The sequence below is a fragment of the Zootoca vivipara genome, chromosome 10 (assembly GCF_963506605.1).
Source record: "Zootoca vivipara chromosome 10, rZooViv1.1, whole genome shotgun sequence".
In the NCBI taxonomy this organism is placed as follows: domain Eukaryota; kingdom Metazoa; phylum Chordata; class Lepidosauria; order Squamata; family Lacertidae; genus Zootoca; species Zootoca vivipara.
The window spans coordinates 2,788,274-2,806,653 of NC_083285.1; the positions used below are offsets into that span (position 1 = coordinate 2,788,274).

The 18,380-nt window shown below is 48.1% G+C and overlaps 1 protein-coding gene across 7 annotated transcripts in view; it reads right to left on the bottom strand.

The window, feature by feature from the left end:
• Window positions 1-18,380, bottom strand: part of ITPR2 (inositol 1,4,5-trisphosphate receptor type 2) — a 277,002-nt gene that overhangs the window by 142,990 nt on the left and 115,632 nt on the right. For all 7 annotated transcript variants that reach the window (XM_035127537.2, XM_035127538.2, XM_035127539.2 and 4 more), the window contains 3 exons: window positions 15,543-15,736; window positions 14,549-14,681; window positions 12,908-12,965 (listed from right to left, as the gene is read on the bottom strand). In XM_035127537.2, coding sequence (XP_034983428.1) covers window positions 12,908-12,965; window positions 14,549-14,681; window positions 15,543-15,736 — 385 coding nt within the window. The remainder of the gene's footprint in view (window positions 1-12,907; window positions 12,966-14,548; window positions 14,682-15,542; window positions 15,737-18,380) is intronic.

The following is an 18,380-nucleotide window of genomic DNA, read 5'->3' on the forward strand; positions in this document are numbered from 1 at the left end:
TCGGTTTCAGAACCTCCTAATGGCTTTTGGCGCGTCTTTCTCCAACACAAAAGCTTTGGCAGACCCATCCTCTTTCCCCTCCTCTTTCTGCGTAATTCCGGAGTTGGGGGGATGGGTCTCCCGCCCTTATTCGCCCCTTCCTGTCCCACCTGGGACCCTGGCTCCTCTACCTTGCCTGAGCCTCGGACACGACTTCCTGCTTCCCCACTGGAATCGGAACTCTCTCTGCTTCCCCCTGTGCTCGGGGATTGGCTTGAACTTAGGAGGGGAGGGACTTCGCGATATCCCCTGTCCCTCACATCCACCCCCCTCCCAAGCTCTCCTTCACCCCTCCCCAGGTCCCCCCCAGGTGTCGGTGACGACTGGAAGCCTAAGAACTCAGTGCTTTCCGAGCCCGTTGGTGTGAACACCTCCCCCCAGTCCTGCAAGCCCCCCCCTTCCGCCTGGGAGGACGGGAATCCCAAAAAGTCTGTGGTGTCAGAGCTGGTGGGGGTAAAAATGTTCTGCCAATCTGCTCCTTCCTCTGACTGGGTGGATCTCGGTGACACCCATACCTCATCCTCTGGTTCCTCAAACTCCGCTTCCCAGCGCCATGGTGAACTGCTCTCCCGTGCTTCCTCCCCCTCCCCCTCCCTTTCCATGTGCCAGGGCTTGGGTCTATGGGGAAAGAGGGCGTGAAATTCTTCTACCAGGAATTCCTCCTGTATCTGAGTGGCTGGGACCCATTCATTCTGGGACGGTGGAGCATCCTCCCATGCCATGAGGTACTCCAGTCCCCCCACCCCCCACCTTGAATCCAGGATGGCTGTGGCCTCATTGAGTTGCTCCCTGCCTTCCCTCTCCCCCCCTCCCTCAGGGGTTTGTTCGCTGTCTCGGAGCCTGCTGCTTTCCCTGTACGGCGACAGCAGCGATCTATGAAACACTGGGTGCACCCTCATGTCCTCTGGCAGTGCCAGCCTGTATGCCACCGGGTTGACCTGTTGCGTGACCGTGAAGGGGCCCAACCTTCTGGGCGCCAGCTTTTTGCATCGCCCTCTGATGGGAAGGCCCTCCGAGGACAACCAAACTTTGTCCCCCACCCTAATGACCTCCCCCGGTCGCCTGTGGCGATCTGCCCCCCTCTTGTACGCTTCCTTGGCTCTCTCCAAGTGTTCTCTGAGCTGCTGGTGCACCGTCTCCAGTTCCTCTGCCCAATCCTTAGCCTGTGGGCCTTCCTCCTCCTCCTCCCCCTCCCTCTCTGGGAAAGATCTGAGGTCACGCCCGTAATTGGCCTTAAAGGGCGACACCCCTGTGGAGACGTGCACCGCATTGTTGTAGGCAAATTCTGCCAGTGGCAGGCGATCCACCCAGTCCGTTTGCCTCTGGCTGACGTAACATCTCAGGTACTGCTGCAGAATGGCGTTGACCCTCTCCGCCTGTCCATTGGTCTGCGGGTGTCTAGCCGTCGACAAGCTGACCTCCACCTGCAGGAGGTTCATGAGCCGCCGCCAGAACCTGGAAACAAATTGGCGGCCACGATCCGAAATAACCCTTAAGGGTAATCCATGCAGTCTGAATACGTGATCCACAAACAGTTTGGCTGTCTCTTCTGCAGAGACCGCCCTGGCACACGGTATAAAATGGCACATTTTGGACATGAGGTCCACCACCACCAACACTGCGGTCTTGCCCCTGGAAGAAGGCAGATCTGTGATGAAGTCCATGGACACCACTTCCCACGGCCTGTGTGGCGTGGCTAAGGGCTCCAGCAATCCCGGTGGCGCTGCTCTGACCACCTTTGCCCGCTGGCAGGTGTCACAGCCCCTTACATAGTCTCGAACATCTTCCCTCACCCCTGGCCACCAGAAGTGTCTCATGACTAGGTGAGTGGTTTTGTCCCTCCCAAAATGACCCGCCGTTGGGTTGTCGTGCATCTGCTTGAGGACCGTACGTCTAAGCTGGGTGGTGGGCAGGTACAGTGCACCTTTGTAGAAAAGCAGCCCCCTGCGTTCTGCAAAGTCTTTTGCCTGCTCCCCCCCCCTCTCAGTTCTCTGAAGATGCGGTTGGCAAATTCATCCGCTGCCGTCAGTGCTGTGAGTTCTGCCTCGCTCACCACTGCTGCTCCGCAGGACCATGCTGACGGGGGGAAAATGTGCCTGGGTGCCGGTGGCGCCTCCTCCTCCATGTACTCTGGCTTGCGGGAGAGGGCATCCGCCCTGACATTCTGCTCTCCCGGGATGTAGTGTATGGAGAAGTTGAAGTTCGAGAAGAACTCTGCCCACCGTATCTGCCGCTGGTTGAGCACCCTGGCAGTTCTCCAGAACTCCAGGTTTTTGTGGTCCGTGCACACTTGGATGGGGTGCTTGGCGCCCACCAGGAAGTGTCTCCAGTGCTGGAACGCAGCGTGGATCGCAAGAAGTTCCCGATCAAACACCGTGTAGTTTCGCTCTGGCTGGGTCAACTTCCTGGAGAAGAAGGCACAGGGTCTCCACTCTCTGTTGGCGTCCAGTTGCAACAAAATGGCGCCCACAGCTTTATCAGAAGCATCTGTCTACACGCGTAGGGGCGCGTCCTGAACCACGTGGAACAGGTTCTGGTCTGAGGCGAACACCCTCTTGAGGCTTTCGAACGCTGCTTGCGCCTCTGGTGTCCACCTGAACTTCTGCTTGCCTCTCAGGCAGTCAGTGATGGGAGCCGTAACGCGAGAGAAGTTCTTGATGAACTTCCTGTAGAAGTTGGCGAAGCCTAGTAGGCGTTGGGCATCTTTGCGCGTCCTGGGGCTGTGCCAGTCCAGGATGGCCTGCACCTTGTCCTTGTCCAACGCCAGCCCCTTGTCTGACAGCTTGTAGCCCAGGAAGTCCACCTCCTTGGTGTGAAACTTGCACTTCTCCAGCTTCACATACAGGTGGTTCTCCTTCAGGCGCTGCAACACCTCCCTGACATCTTTCACATGCTGCACTGGGTCATTGGAGTAAATAAGGATGTCATCCAGGAAGACCAAGCATTTCCTGAAGAGGAGGGACCCCAGGACGTGGTGCATGAAGGCCTGGAAGCATGCTGAGCCCCCTTGCAACCCGAAGGGCATCACCAGATATTCAAAAGAGCCCAGAGGCGTGAACATCGTGGTTTTCCATTCATCGCCTTCCCGGATCCTGATCAAGTTGTACGCCCCCCTCAGGTCTAGCTTGGTGAAAATCTTGCCCCTGCGTGCCGCTGTCAGGAGATCATCCACTCTGGGCATGGGGAAAGCCACTGGCTCTGTCACTGAATTCAGTCGTCTAAAATCCACCACAAGACGGCGCTGTTGCGTGTCTTTCTTGTCCACCCAGAAGACCGGGCTGCCCCCTGCTGCCTTGCTTTCTCTGATGAACCCCCGCTTGAGGTTCTTGTCGATGAAAGCGCGCAGATCCTCCAGTTCCTGGTCTGACATGGCGTACAGCTTGGCTGGGGGTATAGTTGCCCCTGGCACCAGGTTGATCTGGCAGTCAAAAGGCCTGTGTGGGGGTAGGTGGTCGGACTCCGCTTCGCTGAAGACCTCCTGCAGGTCCCAGTACGGCTTGGGTATCGCCTCACCCCCTTTGACGTGCATGGTGGCCACCGTGGCTATCGGAGGCCCCTCCCCTGGTTGGTGCTGCATGCAATGTTCCAGGCAAAAGTCCGATCCAAAAGTGATGCATCTCTGGTGCCAACTGATGGAGGGGTCGTGGCGCGCCAGCCAGCTCATGCCCAAGACGATGGGGGGGTCTGAGATGGTGGTGACGTTGAATGCCAGTGTCTCTGAGTGCCTTCCCACCGTCATTTTCATGGGGGGGGGGGGGTTTGATGAGTGATGGCCCCTCCCAGCAGCTCTCTGCCGTCAATGGTCGCCACGTGCAGAGGAAAATCCAGCTGCAGAAGCTGGATCTGGTGCTCTTCTGCAAAGTTCCTCGAGAAGAAGTTCGCTGACGCCCCACTGTCAATTAAGGCGAGGACTGTCAGGGGATAGCCATTTGGGAGCGTGAGCGTCACTTCTAGAACCACTCCTGCTCTGGGAGGGGTGGGCTGGCTCTGCTCCTCTCTGTGCGGGTGGGTGGGCTGGGGCTGTTGTCTGCTGACTGTGCCTGGCTGCTGCCCCTTGTCTCCTGCAGCCAGGCTTTCCCGTTTCCCTGCTGTGGTGCTGCGTCAGTGGGGGAGGGCACAACCGTTCCCGCCTTTCCTTGCCACTCCCTGCGATGTGGGCAGTCTCTGACGAGATGCTGGGGGGAGTTGCAGAGAAAGCAATTCCCACCCCTTCCCTCCTTGCGTCTTGGCGCCGCTGGGGTTTGAAAAGCCCCCGCGCGCGCGCGCTATCAATCTGCATGGGTTCCTGGTCCTGACTGGCCCCAGGCGTGGCTTGAAAGGGTTGTTGGGGGGGTGGCTTCTCCTGCGACCGTGGGAACCAAGCCCGCTTTGCGCGCGTTGCTTGCTTGTCGCTCCACCGGGATTCCTGTCTCACCCCCACCGCCAGAGCCGCTTTGCTCAGCTGATCCATATTACTGGGCTTTGGACCTCTCGAGAGCTCATCCTTCACCTCCTCATGCAACCCCAAGTAGAACGCCGCTTGCATTGGGGGTGACTCTAATTCCCACCCCAATCTGTGCACCAGCATGGTGAATTTCGCCCAATACGCGCGAACTGTCATATTTCCTTGGCGTAAATTGTGAAGTTCCTCCTTAGTCTGGTCCATATGACTATCGGACGAATACATCGTTTTCAAACCTTCTAGAAATAGTTTGACATTCTTCATGCAAGGATTCTTTGTTGCAATTAACGGTCTTAGCCACTCCCTGGCTGCCCCGGTAAGGTGCTCCACAATAAACGCTACCCTGTGCTCATCATCAGGGAACTCATCGTGGTGCAGCTCAAGAGCATACACAATCTCAGTCTCAAAGCCCTGATATTCCTTCGGGTCTCCATTAAACTTGCTTACTAGCGTCCCGGCTCTCCTTCCTGGCAGCACTTGGACTTGGGGTGCCCCTCCCGCCTTGTTTTTCTCTGCATCCAGCTTGTTTTGGAGGTCTACCGCCACCGCCCTTAATTCCTGCTCTCTTTCCTGTAGCGCTCTCACCTGTTCCGCAAGTTGTAGCCGGTCGTCCTGGACCTTCTTAGTCTCTTCTTTAGCTGCCTTCAATTCCCCCTGCGCCTGCAGCGACAGCTGCTGCAGTTCTTGCTGGGCTTGCTCCGCGATCTGCCGCCATCTCTCCGCCTCTGACACGCTCATCCCGGCAACTCCAAAGTAGCCCAAAAAAGGATTCGGAGGTTGCTGTCACAGTGGCCGGAGCGGACTACTTCAGAGTAACGACGCTACGCAGCTCTGCATTTTATTCTTTTATTGGTGCTGCGTATTTACAGTGCTTAAGTCATTGCTATTTACACGGAGTGATGTGGTCAGTCGGTTTCAGAACCTCCTAATGGCTTTTGGCGCGTCTTTCTCCAACACAAAAGCTTTGGCAGACCCATCCTCTTTCCCCTCCTCTTTCTGCGTAATTCCGGAGTTGGGGGGATGGGTCTCCCGCCCTTATTCGCCCCTTCCTGTCCCACCTGGGACCCTGGCTCCTCTACCTTGCCTGAGCCTCGGACACGACTTCCTGCTTCCCCACTGGAATCGGAACTCTCTCTGCTTCCCCCTGTGCTCGGGGATTGGCTTGAACTCAGGAGGGGAGGGACTTCGCGATATCCCCTGTCCCTCACACATATTATTTACAATAACTTTAGCTTTTGGTTCAGAATAGATCGCTTTTACTCCATTCAAAAAAATTTGTCCAATCTCCATTTTTTCTAAATTCTTTTTCATAAACATCCAAGAAATATTGTCAAAGGCCTTCTCCGCATCTATAAACATTAAAATAGCTTTTGTATTTATCCTCTGCTCCAACATTTCCAAAATGTCCACCACATTTCTAATGTTGTCTTGGTCCTGGTCCTGATGGATAAAGTCTTTAAGAACCTTTTTCAATCTAGTGGCCAATATATTAGCAAAATTTTTGTAATCCACATTCAATAGGGAGATTGGTCGATAATTCTTAACTTGCGTTCTATCCGTATCTGGTTTGGGTATCAGCGTGATGTAGGCCTCTTTCCAAGACTCTGGGGCCTCTCCTCCTTCCAGTATCTCATTGCATAAGTCCATTAGGGGCTGTATTAGCCAATCTTTCATAGAATCATAGAATCATAGAATCATAGAATCATAGAGTTGGAAGAGACCACAAGGGCCATCCAGTCCAACCCCCTGCCAAGCAGGAAACACCATCAAAGCATTCCTGACAGAGGGCTGTCAAGCCTCTGCTTAAAGACCTCCAAAGAAGGAGACTCCACCACACTCCTTGGCAGCAAATTCCACTGCCGAACAGCTCTTACTGTCAGGAAGTTCTTCCTAATGTTTAGGTGGAATTTTCTTTCTTGTAGTTTGAATCCGTTGCTCCGTGTCCGCTTCTCTGGAGCAGCAGAAAACAACCTTTCTCCCTCCTTTATATGACATCCTTTTATATATTTGAACATGGTTATCATATCACCCCTTAACCTTCTCTTCTCCAGGCTAAACATACCCAGCTCCCTAAGCCGTTCCTCATAAGGCATCGTTTCCAGGCCTTTGACCATTTTGGTTGCCCTCTTCTGGACACGTTCCAGCTTATCAGTATCCTTCTTGAACTGTGGTGCCCAGAACTGGACACAATACTCCAGGTGAGGTCTGACCAGAGCAGAATACAGTGGTACTATTACTTCCCTTGATCTAGATGCTATACTCCTATTGATGCAGCCCAGAATTGCATTGGCTTTTTTAGCTGCTGCATCACACTGCTGACTCATGTCAAGTTTGTGGTCAACCAAAACTCCTAGATCCTTTTCACATGTACTGCTCTCAAGCCAGGTGTCTCCCATCCTGTATTTGTGCCTTTCATTTTTTTTGCCCAAGTGTAGTACTTTACATTTCTCCTTGTTAAAATTCATCTTGTTTGCTTTGGCCCAGTTGTCTAATCTGTTAAGGTCATTCTGAAGTGTGATCCTGTCCTCTGGGGTGTTAGCCACCCCTCCCAACTTGGTGTCATCTGCAAACTTGCTCAGGATTCCCTCAAGCCCATCATCCAAGTCATTGATAAAGATGTTGAACAAGACTGGGCCCAAGACAGAACCCTGTGGCACCCCACTAGTCACTACTCTCCAGGATGAGGAGGAGCCATTGATGAGCACCCTTTGGGTTCGGTCAGTAATCCAGCTACAAATCCACTGAATGGTAGCATTGTCTAGCCCACATTTTACCAGCTTCTTTACAAGAATATCATGGGGCACCTTGTCAAAGGCCTTGCTGAAATCAAGATAGGCTACATCCACAGCGTTCCCTTCATCTACCAGGCTTGTAATTCTGTCAAAAAATGAGATCAGATTAGTCTGACATGACTTATTTTTCAGGAACCCATGCTGACTTTTAGTGATCACAGAGTTTCTTTCTAGGTGCTCACAGACTGTTTGCTTAATGATCTGCTCTAGAATCTTTCCTGGTATTGATGTCAGGCTTACTGGGCGGTAATTGTTTGGGTCCTCTCTTTTCCCCTTTTTGAAAATAGGGACAACATTTGCCCTCCTCCAGTCTGCTGGAACTTCGCCATTCTGTAATATGTAGCTGTAAGTCCATCAGGTCCTGGTGTTTTACCCAATTGCATTTGTGATATTGCATATTCTACGTCTTGCATAGAAATTCGTTGGGAAAGTAGGGATTTCTTATCTTCGGGAATTTTATGCAATCCATTTTTGTCCAAGAATTGCTCCACTTTGTCTTTGTCTTGTTTTTCCTGTCTATACAGTTGTTTGTAATATTTTTGAAAACATTTCCAAATCTCTGTTGGATGCTCCAGATTTTTTCCTTCTTGTATGAGATTTGTAATAGTATTCTGTTTCTGTCTCTTCTTCAATTGCCATGCCAATAATTTGCCGCATTTGTTTGCTGACTCGAATGATTTCTGTTTCATCCATTTAATTTTTGACTCGATCTCTTGATTCATCAATTGAGAAAACTGTGTTTGCAATGCTTTAATTTCTTTTTGAGTCTGTAAATTCTTAGGGTTACTTCTTAATTTCTTTTCCTTTTCTTTCATTTGATTTAAGATGTTTTCCTTCTTAGCATTGTATTCTTTTTTTCTAATCGCATTTTGTTGCATCAGAAATCCTCTCATTACAGCTTTACTGGCATCCCATATGGTCCTTTTTTCCAAAGTCGTCCTCAAGTTTATCTCAAAATAATCTTTCAAAGTTTTTTGGGCCTTCTCAACAATTTTCTCATTCCTTAGCAAAGAGTCATTCATTCTCCATCTGAATGTACCCTGCAGAGATGTCTTCAAATCCAAAATCACTGCATTATGGTCGGAGCAAGTTCTTGGATCTATTTCCACATTGTTAATCCTCAGGGCTAGGTCTCTTGTTAACCATATATAGTCCAGACGACTCCAAGATTAATTTGCATTTGAGAAAAAAGTTTGGTCTTTTTCCAATGGATTCTTGAACCTCCACGTATCGATCAAGTCTAAATTGTCCGTTATTTCGAAGAAAGACTTTGGCAGTCTTCCTTCGTTGGTAATTTTATGTCTTTGTGATCTGTCCATTAAGGTAGAGACCACTCCATTCAAGTCTCCCAACAAACATATTTTAAAGTCCAAATAATCCAAGAGTTTTTCATGTATGTTTTTTAAAGAAATCTGATTTTCCATCATTTGGTGCATAAATTCCCAAAACTAGAATTTTTTTGCCTTGTGATGTTATTTGAATTGCAACATATCTCCCTTCATCTTTAAACATTAATTTTGGACTCAATTTCTCTTTCGCATAGATTACCACTCCTCGTTTTTCACTTTATCCGAAGACATAAATTCCTCTCCCAGTTTTTTATTTTGCAAAATTCTTCAGTGCACTCTTGTGACATGTGTCTCTTGTAAACAAATTACATCCAATTTTTGTTTTGCCAAAATATGGTATACTTGATTGCTTTTACATCTTGAGTTCAAACCGTTAGAGTTCCATGACAAAATCCTCAGTGACATTTTGGCCTATGTTGCTGCAGTTGCGCCTTCGCCTAGGTCTGAATCAGAATCGAGCTCTATTGGTTCTCCAAGCAGTCCTGGAGTTGGAGGGCCTAATCCTTGCAGTTCTCTCGCGTATTTCTCCAAGAATTCTCTCTTTTGTTCCACTGATTTGATCTTAATCTTCTTTTGTCGGTACTGAAAGTTTAATCCTTCCGGGAAGGCCCACCTGAAGTAGATTCCTTTTCTCCTTAAGGCGGTCGTCAAATCAGTATATTGTGCCCTCAGGTCGAGAAAGAATTTCAGCAAATCTTTGAAAAGGATGATCTGTTATTCTTGAACCTTCGGGGCTTTTTGGTAATGTAATCCAAGGATTCTGTCTCTTTGTTCCTTGGTTTGGAATGTAATCATGCAATCACTTACAAAATAAATTTCTTTCTTTGATTTTGTCCCAAACCTGAATGCCTTGACAATTTGCAGGGGCAATTCCCAGGTTCTTGAAAATTCTTCTATTATCGTAGTCTTCAGATTATCCTTCTCTATCGTTTGAAAAGCCCGAATCCTGAGGTTCACCTCCCTCTGTTTCATCTGTACAAAGGCGAGTGCCACCTGCGTCTGGTATGCTTGTTTATCCAGGTCTAGGACCTTCCCTTCTTCCAATTGGGTAACTCTTTCCTCCACTCCAGTTACTTGGATTTTAACTTGTGAGATATCTTTAGTTAGAGCTCCCAATTCTCCTCTTATTTGTTTCAATTCCTCTGTAGCGTGCCTCTGCTGTTCAGCAACTTTTTTCAGTTCTTGGGCATTGCTTTCCTGGCCCTCTTTCAACACTGGAAGGATTGCTAAAGATTGTAAAACTTGTTCTTCAAATGATGCTGACAGTGATGATTTCTTCTTTGCTCTTCCAGTTGTAGCCTCTGGGCCAGACATAATGCTGTTATACTCAGTAGAAAAGGTAAACAGTCTCTGCTCCAGAAGCTTCAAGGTCTCTAAGCCAGAAGCGCCCAAGTATCTAAGCCAGAAGCATCCAAGGTCACACTTATCAAAAGTTTTCCCAGGCGAGAGCAGCTGCAGACACAGTCACAATACGCTGCTCAAAACAGGCTGGTTAGAAAGGCACTGTAATTCTCTAAGTCTTTTACAGGGTAACTTATGCTTTGTTAGCAGAAGAAGAGTAGAGAGTTGCAAATTCCCTTCAATACAGTCTTATTTCTGCCTTTGGAAATTCAGTAGGCAGATCAAAGCCAGTCAAAGGGTGAACAGAAGTTCATAAACAGATTCTCATTGTGACATCACCTTAGCCGACTGAGATGAACGGATCCCGTTCCCAGGTCAGAAGAAACACTCTTTAACAGTCTTAAACATAAAATCCGCAGGATTTCTCTTCCTAGAGCCCTGCACTCCTCCAGAAGTTAAAGAAATAGGTGTTTCAAAGTGTCTATTTACAGTCCTGCTGCGGAAGCTGGTCGTTGCTTTCGCTATTGCCGCAGGGGGGGAAGCCCGACCTCCGTGTTTTTAAGGCTCTCCCGATGGCCAAATCTGTTCCAAATTTAAAAGCTTTGTTGCTGTTACTCACTGTGACCAAAGTGTCCGGATTTCAGTTTGTCTTTTGGAGAAATTTAATTGCTGTATCCGCCGCCAGCACTAGGAGCTTTTCCCTTGGAGGGAAGCGATCCGCTTGCTGTGTCCGCGCCTCCACTTTCCCCACTCTCGCGCCCTTATTAGGGCTCTTCAGGGGGGAAGGAGGTCAAAATGGACAGCTGCCAAGTCCCCACGACTTCAGGACGCTCCTCCTGAAGTTTTGGGAGGCTGCGCGCTCTGCAGACCCCCCCCCCCTAGAATCCTCCAAAGGGGCGGGAGAAAGTTTCCCCTGCGTCTGCCGGCGCTCGCGATTAAACCGGAAGTCCAATTACTTCTACAGTATAAGGCCTACCGAGATGTGTTTTGTGAGAAGGAAGCCAACAGATTGCCTCCCCATAGACCAGGGGTAGGCAACCTAAGGCCCGTGGGCCGGATGTGGCCCTATCGCCTTCTCAATCCAGCCCACGGACGGTTCAGGAATCAGCGTGTTTTTACATGAGTAGAATCTGTCCTTTTATTTAAAATGCATCTCTGGGTTATTTGTGGGGCATAGGAATTTGTTCATCTCCCCCCCCCCCCAAAAATATAGTCCAGCCCACCACATGGTCTGAGGGACGGTGGACTGGCCCACAGCTGAAAAAGGTTGCTGACCCCTGCCATAGACCATACGACTGCAAAATTGACTTGCTGCAGGGGGGTCAGCTGTACTCCAGGTCAGAGGTAGAGCTAGTCGTGTTAAAGGAATTTCTGGGAAAGAATTTGGTGCAGGGATTCATCCACCCATCTAAGGCCCCTGTGCTCTTTGTGAAGAAACCCAACACCTCAAAGTTGAAGCTCTGCAATGATTACAGACTCCTGAAGAAGGTGACGGTGCCCAATCACTATCCCCTGCCATGCACTGAGGATCTGCTGGAGAGGCTGATATCAGCAAAGATCTTCACAAAGCTTGACTTGAGGCCAAACCATAGCTTAGCGCATGGCAGTGCAGCAGCAGGAGGACTAGAGGAAGATCAATATGGCCACAATCTCCTTTCCAGGAACATGTCTGGCTTAGCATTATGTACGAACCAGTTCAGTGTAACAAGAGATATTGTGTGTGTACACACACACACACACAAGTCACACAACAAAACTAGTTATAAACAATATAAAATAGTAAGGCCAACAGCATAAAATCAGTTTTAAACCACCATAAACCAGGAAGCGGAAAGAACTTGATGCAAAAATGTAAAAGCACTATAAACTGAAAACTCTACTCAGTTACGTGTCTGAAAAGCTATGGCTTGATCACTAGATAGCTCTGACAATGAAATGTATCTTATTTATAGGTTGCTTTTCAAAATGTCCTTTTCCAAGCCATCTCACAATATATCAAAAACATTACAGCCATAACATAAATGTAGAACATAAAATATACTGTATAAGTAGCCTGACCAGATTCCATGATCAAAGGCGTTGCATTTCTGGAAGCTCACACATGGTTCATTGGGCTCATTTCAACAGCTATTTATTTATTTAGTCAACTTAGAATATATCAAAGCAGTACAGTGGTACCTCGACTTACGAAGGCGATCCGTTCCGTGGCACTCTTCGTAAGTCGAAGTCTTCAGTTGTTGAAGCACCCATTTTGCAAATGCGCAAAGTGCAATTTTGCGCTTCTGCGCATGCGCCGACCACGCGCGCCGCTTCTGCACAGGTGCAGAACGTGCGCACGTCGAAAAGACTTCCGGGTTTGCCGACTTTGGAAGTCAAAACCTTCGGAAGTCGAGTCATTCGGATGTCGAGGTACCACTGTATAATATAACCAGCAAATAAATACATTTTTTTTTAAAAAAAAATCAAATATTCAGTCTATATCTACTAGATAGAAGCTACTGTGCTTCAAGGCTGAATCATTAAAATGTTTATAAAGCATTCTACAAATTAAAAGTTCTACCACAGAAGTAGCAGTACATCAGCAAGCAGGAGAAAGGGGAAAGAGTAAATAGGTAGTGTTTGCTAGTATTACAAAGCAGGAGGGTGGGGGGGGGAGGCGAAGTTGGCGAAGAAGAAGAAGAAGAAGAAGAGTTTGGATTTGATATCCCGCTTTATCACTACCCAAAGGAGTCTCAAAGCGGCTAACATTCTCCTTTCCCTTCCTCCCCCACAGCAGACACCCTGTGAGGTGGGTGGGGCTGAGAGACTTCAGAGAAGTGTGACGAGCCCAAGGTCACCCAGCAGCTGCATGTGGAGGAGCGGATTCCCCAGATTCCCCAGATTCCGAGTCTACCACTCTTTAACCACTACACCACACAATAAATGGAAGGAATTTTAGAGCTTACCTGCCAGCAAACATAGTTTCTGCTTCAGCAGCAATTTCATCTATGTTAGGAACAACTCCTATGAAATTAGATTTTGGTAGAGTTAGCAATACAAAAATTACTACGCCCCTTACTTATTTTGTCCTAGGAATGAATGACCAACAGCGACTGGTATGACACAAAAAAAGAAATCAAAGGACACTATCACCACATTGTCCAAGGATGAAAGCAACTCACTCACTAGCCTTTTGACCACAGCGCCTCACCTGTGCTTGGTCACATAACCCACAAATAAAGGTAAAGGTAAAGGGACCCCTGACCATTAGGTCCAGTCGTGACCGACTCTGGGGTTGCGTGCTCATCTCGCATTATTGGCTGAGGGAGCCGGCTTATAGCTTCCAGGTCATGTGGCCAGCATGACAAAGCCGCTTCTGGCAAACCAAAGCAGCACACATGGAAACGCCGTTTACCTTCCCGCTGTAGCGGTCCCTATTTATCTACTTGCATTTTTGACGTGCTTTCGAACTGCTAGGTTGGCAGGAGCTGGGACCAAGCAACGGGAGCTCACCCCATCGCAGGGATTCGAACCGCCAACCTTCTGATCAGCAAGCCCTAGGCTCAGTGGTTTAACCCACAGAGCCACCTGGGTCCCCAACCCACAAATAGAAAGCAATAAATAAAAATAGGGCAACTAAACTTCAAGTTACTGAACAAAACAGAAAACCTACATACGATCCAATTCTTAGAATGCGTGTTCAGACAATACTCAACCTCTGGACACATGCAGCAGGCACTTTCTCCTCCACCAATCATCATACCTAGAACGTAACAACTGAACTGGAAAAGAAAGTCCCTGATTCTGTTATCTGACTTTGCATTACAAAGCCAAAGAGATTTCACCATCAAATAAACGCAGTGCCTATTACATTCTCTGTACAATTGGAGAATGTGGGTCAAAGAGCAGGCATACAAGTCCCCAAACTGATTTGCAATTTTCCCACATGTGCAAGCGAGGCAGCAGTCTGGAGGACAGCCAAAAGAGACCGGGCCTTTTCAGACATAGCTTAAGGTTACCAGATGTCCCCATTTCACAGGGACAGTCCCCGGATTTACAAATCAGTCTCGTGACAAAATCCTATCATTCCTACTGAAGCTAAAAAGTGTCCCCGGATTCACTGGGGGGGGGGGGACTGGTAACCTTATCATAGCTCCCCATCTATCTATGGAATACCTTCCCCAGGGAGGCTTGCCTGCAGCCAACATTGACATTTTTGTGTGTGTCAGTCAAAGATGATTCTCTCCTGCCAGGCATTTGACCATAAATTTCCCACAGGGCTATTGGTTTGGAGGTAAAGCCTAAGGCCAGAATGTGTGTGGAGGAATTTGTTTTACAATCTGACCACCATCTCAACTATATTAAATTGATTTTCAACATTGCACTCTTAGCTGGATTTAATTTTTTCATAAGTCATTCAAGACTTTTGTTGGAAACAACTCATAAACTGAGTAATGTCTGAGACATTGTCAGAATTGTCCAGCCATTATCTCCAAATTTCCCCCACATTTGAGTTTCTGAACATTTTGCCTAAACTAGTAGATGAATGCAACACTTACTGAAAGGAATCATCATTATGTTGAATTATTCTGCTTTAATAACAGTACCTGATGTGAGAATTGGTGTGTCAGGGGGAGATGGCACTGAACTATCAACATTTTCACTGCTCTCTCCAAATTCTTTCTTGTAGATTGACAGCATGTACGATATTCTGTAGTCAAGCCGAACACTAAGAATAAACTACAAAGGAAGAGGTTGACACAACACATTTCTGAACCTCTGTGCAAGTTTTCTGAAGCATTTGAAGATGATTTGCTTGTGAAATCAAGGTTATTATTGTTGCCTTAAAAGGTATGTAATAAAATGCAGTATTTCAAAAGATCACACATCTTTTGAAAACTGCAGTTAGCAGATCTGTTAATAGAAACTGTCTTCTACAGTGCAAATAAATTGGGCACTGTAACCAGGAATAGGGGAGCAATTTGATTTTCCTTGCATTTTAATGAGAAACTACCTAATTCACACTTCTCACACCAGAATGTGCACTGATACACAGCTATCCTTCAAAAGTCACACTTCTCAAAATTCTGTGTTGCAGTTCTTCAACCAGTGTGTACAAAAATGCATATTTTAGGGAAATGTGTACAATAAAATGCACTCCTTAGGGAAAATAACAAAAATATAATGTATTGGGATATAATGTATTTGCCACTTGCAAAAAGTGCATATTGGTTAAAATTTCGTACAAAAATGTGTATATTAGAACTGCACATTAAAATTTTCATGAGGATTTTAAATAAACAAAGAAACCGCAAATTGATGTAGAAATGTACAAATGTGGAAAACAGAATTGAAAATTGAAAAACTGAGAAACTGGGAGAAATTGAAGTTGCCAAATTAGTCTATTACTAGCCATAACTCTAGTGGAAACTAACTAACTGGTGAGATGGCCTTGTGCTAAAGTCAAAACCCCACACCACAGTTCAAAAACTGGAGTCACCATAATCACAAGCCTTCATGCACATGCCTTGATGTTACAGTACTTAATATATATTGTTGATGCTTTGTTTCATTTTAAAATTTTAAAGTAAAGGTCTTTACCTGTAAAATCTCAATGATTTTTAATTTGGTGTCCATCACAGTGACATCTTCACTCTCTACAATGCTGGCCTGCTTGCTTGGGTGGACACTTGGGGGTACATCAGGCACAGAAAGAGGAAAAATAGAGCCTCTGCTGAGGACCATTTGAGTCATCATCTCTCCCACACCATGAATGGTTCTCATAACATTGTTTCCTATGTACATGAAATATAAAAACAGAAAGTTGTCACTCTGATGGACAATTGCCTCTCTGGGAGCCATATGACTGAAAAAAGAGGATATTAAATTTAAATATATATCTATATATATATATAAATGTAAAAATCATGAAAGTGTGTGTTCCACTTTTCTCCGTAACCGCTTGACCGATCGTCCTGAAATTCTGACACAACGATCCAGGCCACTCCCTGAGCATTGTTGGAAAAGAAAATCCCTCAAATCTCACACCTGGGCAGGTATAAACCTGGTTTATCACCAAGTCAAACAGCGCCCTCAAGTGGTGTTATTCCCTCAGCTCCTCCTCCTACACCCCTCCCTTCCTGTGAAATCTACACCACACCCACAAACCAAATGACATCATCAACCAAGCAACTGAAACCACCAAGGCGGCCATTATCAGACCCCTAGGCCCCTGCCAGGCTGCTAGGCCCCCACTAGGCCCGGGGGGGAGAGGGCGAGCGCCTGGGTCGCAGGTCGCAGCACGGCCTTTGTTTTATGTAGCCCCCTGCCAGGCTGCCAGGCCCCCACTAGGCCCGGGGGGGGGAGAGGACAAGTGCATGGATCACAGGCTGCAGCACAGCCTTTGTTTTGTGTAGGCCCCTGCCAGGCCCCCACTAAGCCCGGGGGGGGGGATAACCCACAGCATCGCACTTGGTGGCACAGCAAGGGGTTTTTACTTTAAAATTTAGCACCACTACCCCCCCAAAATCCCCCACCAAATAACCACAAGACAAAAATAAATACCATCCTTCAAAACGTCATGAGATACGCCGGTCACGGAGAGGGGGGGTGAACAAACAGAATAGATCATGGATTAGGACACGTGGGGGCAGTCACAGGGATTAGCCACAACAACGTGCCAGACACACAAACACCGCCTCCACCATGAGATCCTGTAAAACAGGGGGACTCTGAGCCTCAGGGGGATCTGAAGGGGGCCTATTACCCTCCATTTGACAGACTAACGCACAGCAACCCACAAACCCCGCCTCCACCACGAGATCCACCACTCACATCCGGCAGAGGTGTTGAAGACCAAACCAACTGAAAACAGGTAGGTAGCCGTGTTGGTCTGACGTAGTTGAAACAAAATAAAAAAATCCCTTCCAGCTGCTGGAAGGAATGTTTTTCTTTTGTTTCAACTGAAATCAGGCCTTTTCCAGCAACAAGGCCCAACATTGCCAAGTGGAGGTAGGGGTCTGCCTGGGGGGGGATGGGGGGCCGAATAGGGAGCAGGGATACGTAATGAGTCAGAACAGGGGGGGGGACACAGGGATGAAACCTGCCCTCTCCATAGTATCTCGCCTCGACTCAGGGGGACTCTGAGGCTCAGGGGGATCTGAAGGGGGGCTATTACCCTCCATTTCACAGACTAATGCACAGCAATGTGTGCAGGGCCAGCTAGTCTATTAATAAAATAGTCCAATGCTCCAAGCACATCTACATGATCAAATGTTCTTGCCGAGTCGACAAGTTGAGTTAACTGAAGATCTCTTTAGCTCCCTAACCAGACTGTTCCAGTCCCTAGTTCTTCTAGAACATGATGAGTTTATGTATCAGTTCAAAAGATAAGGGGTGCTGCTGTAGGGTCTCAGAAATACAGTGGTGCCTCGCAAGACGAATTTAATTCGTTCCAGGACTGAATTCGTCCTACGAAAAATTCATCTTGCGAGTCCCGGTTTCCCATAGGAATGCATTGAAACTTAATCAATGTGTTCCTATGGGCTCCGGGGGACTTGCGGCGGCATGGGACGGGGCTTCGGAGAAGGTGCAGCGCTTCTCCGAAGCCCTGTCCGATGCCGGCTGTGTGCGAGGCGGGGGGGGGGAGAAGCGCTTCTCCCCGCCGCCTCCCGCCTGCCTTCCCCGGCATGGAACAGGGCTTCGGAGGTCTCCGAAGCTGTGTCCCATGGCGGCTGTGTGTGGTGAGGCGGTGGGGGGGGAGAAGCACTTCTCCCCGCCGCCTCCCGCCTGTCTTTCCCAGGGGACGGAGCCGAAGCGCTGCGGGCACTACTTGCCCCCACCTGTCTTCCCCGAGCCAAGGGGAAGACAGGCAGGGATAGCCATCACACTACCGCGCTTCAGCTCCGTCCCCCCTGGCAAAGGAAGATCAGCTGACAGCTGATCTTGATTTCAGCAAGGCCTTTGACAAAGTGCCCCATGGTATTCTTGTAAAGAAGCTGGTAAAATGTGGGCTAGACAATGCTACCATTCAGTGGATTTGTAGCTGGCTTACTGACCGAACCCAAAGGGTGCTCATCAATGGCTCCTCCTCATCCTGGAGAGTAGTGACTAGTGGGGTGCCACAGGGTTCTGTCTTGGGCCCAGTCTTGTTCAACATCTTTATCAATGACTTGGATGATGGGCTTGAGGGAATCCTGAGCAAGTTTGCAGATGACACCAAATTGGGAGGGGTGGCTAACACCCCAGAGGACAGGATCACACTTCAGAATGACCTTAACAGATTTGACAACTGGGCCAAAGCAAACAAGATGAATTTTAACAAGGAGAAATGTAAAGTACTACACTTGGGCAGACAAAATGAAAGGCACAAATACAGGATGGGAGACACCTGGCTTGAGAGCAGTACATGTGAAAAGGATCTAGGAGTTTTGGTTGACC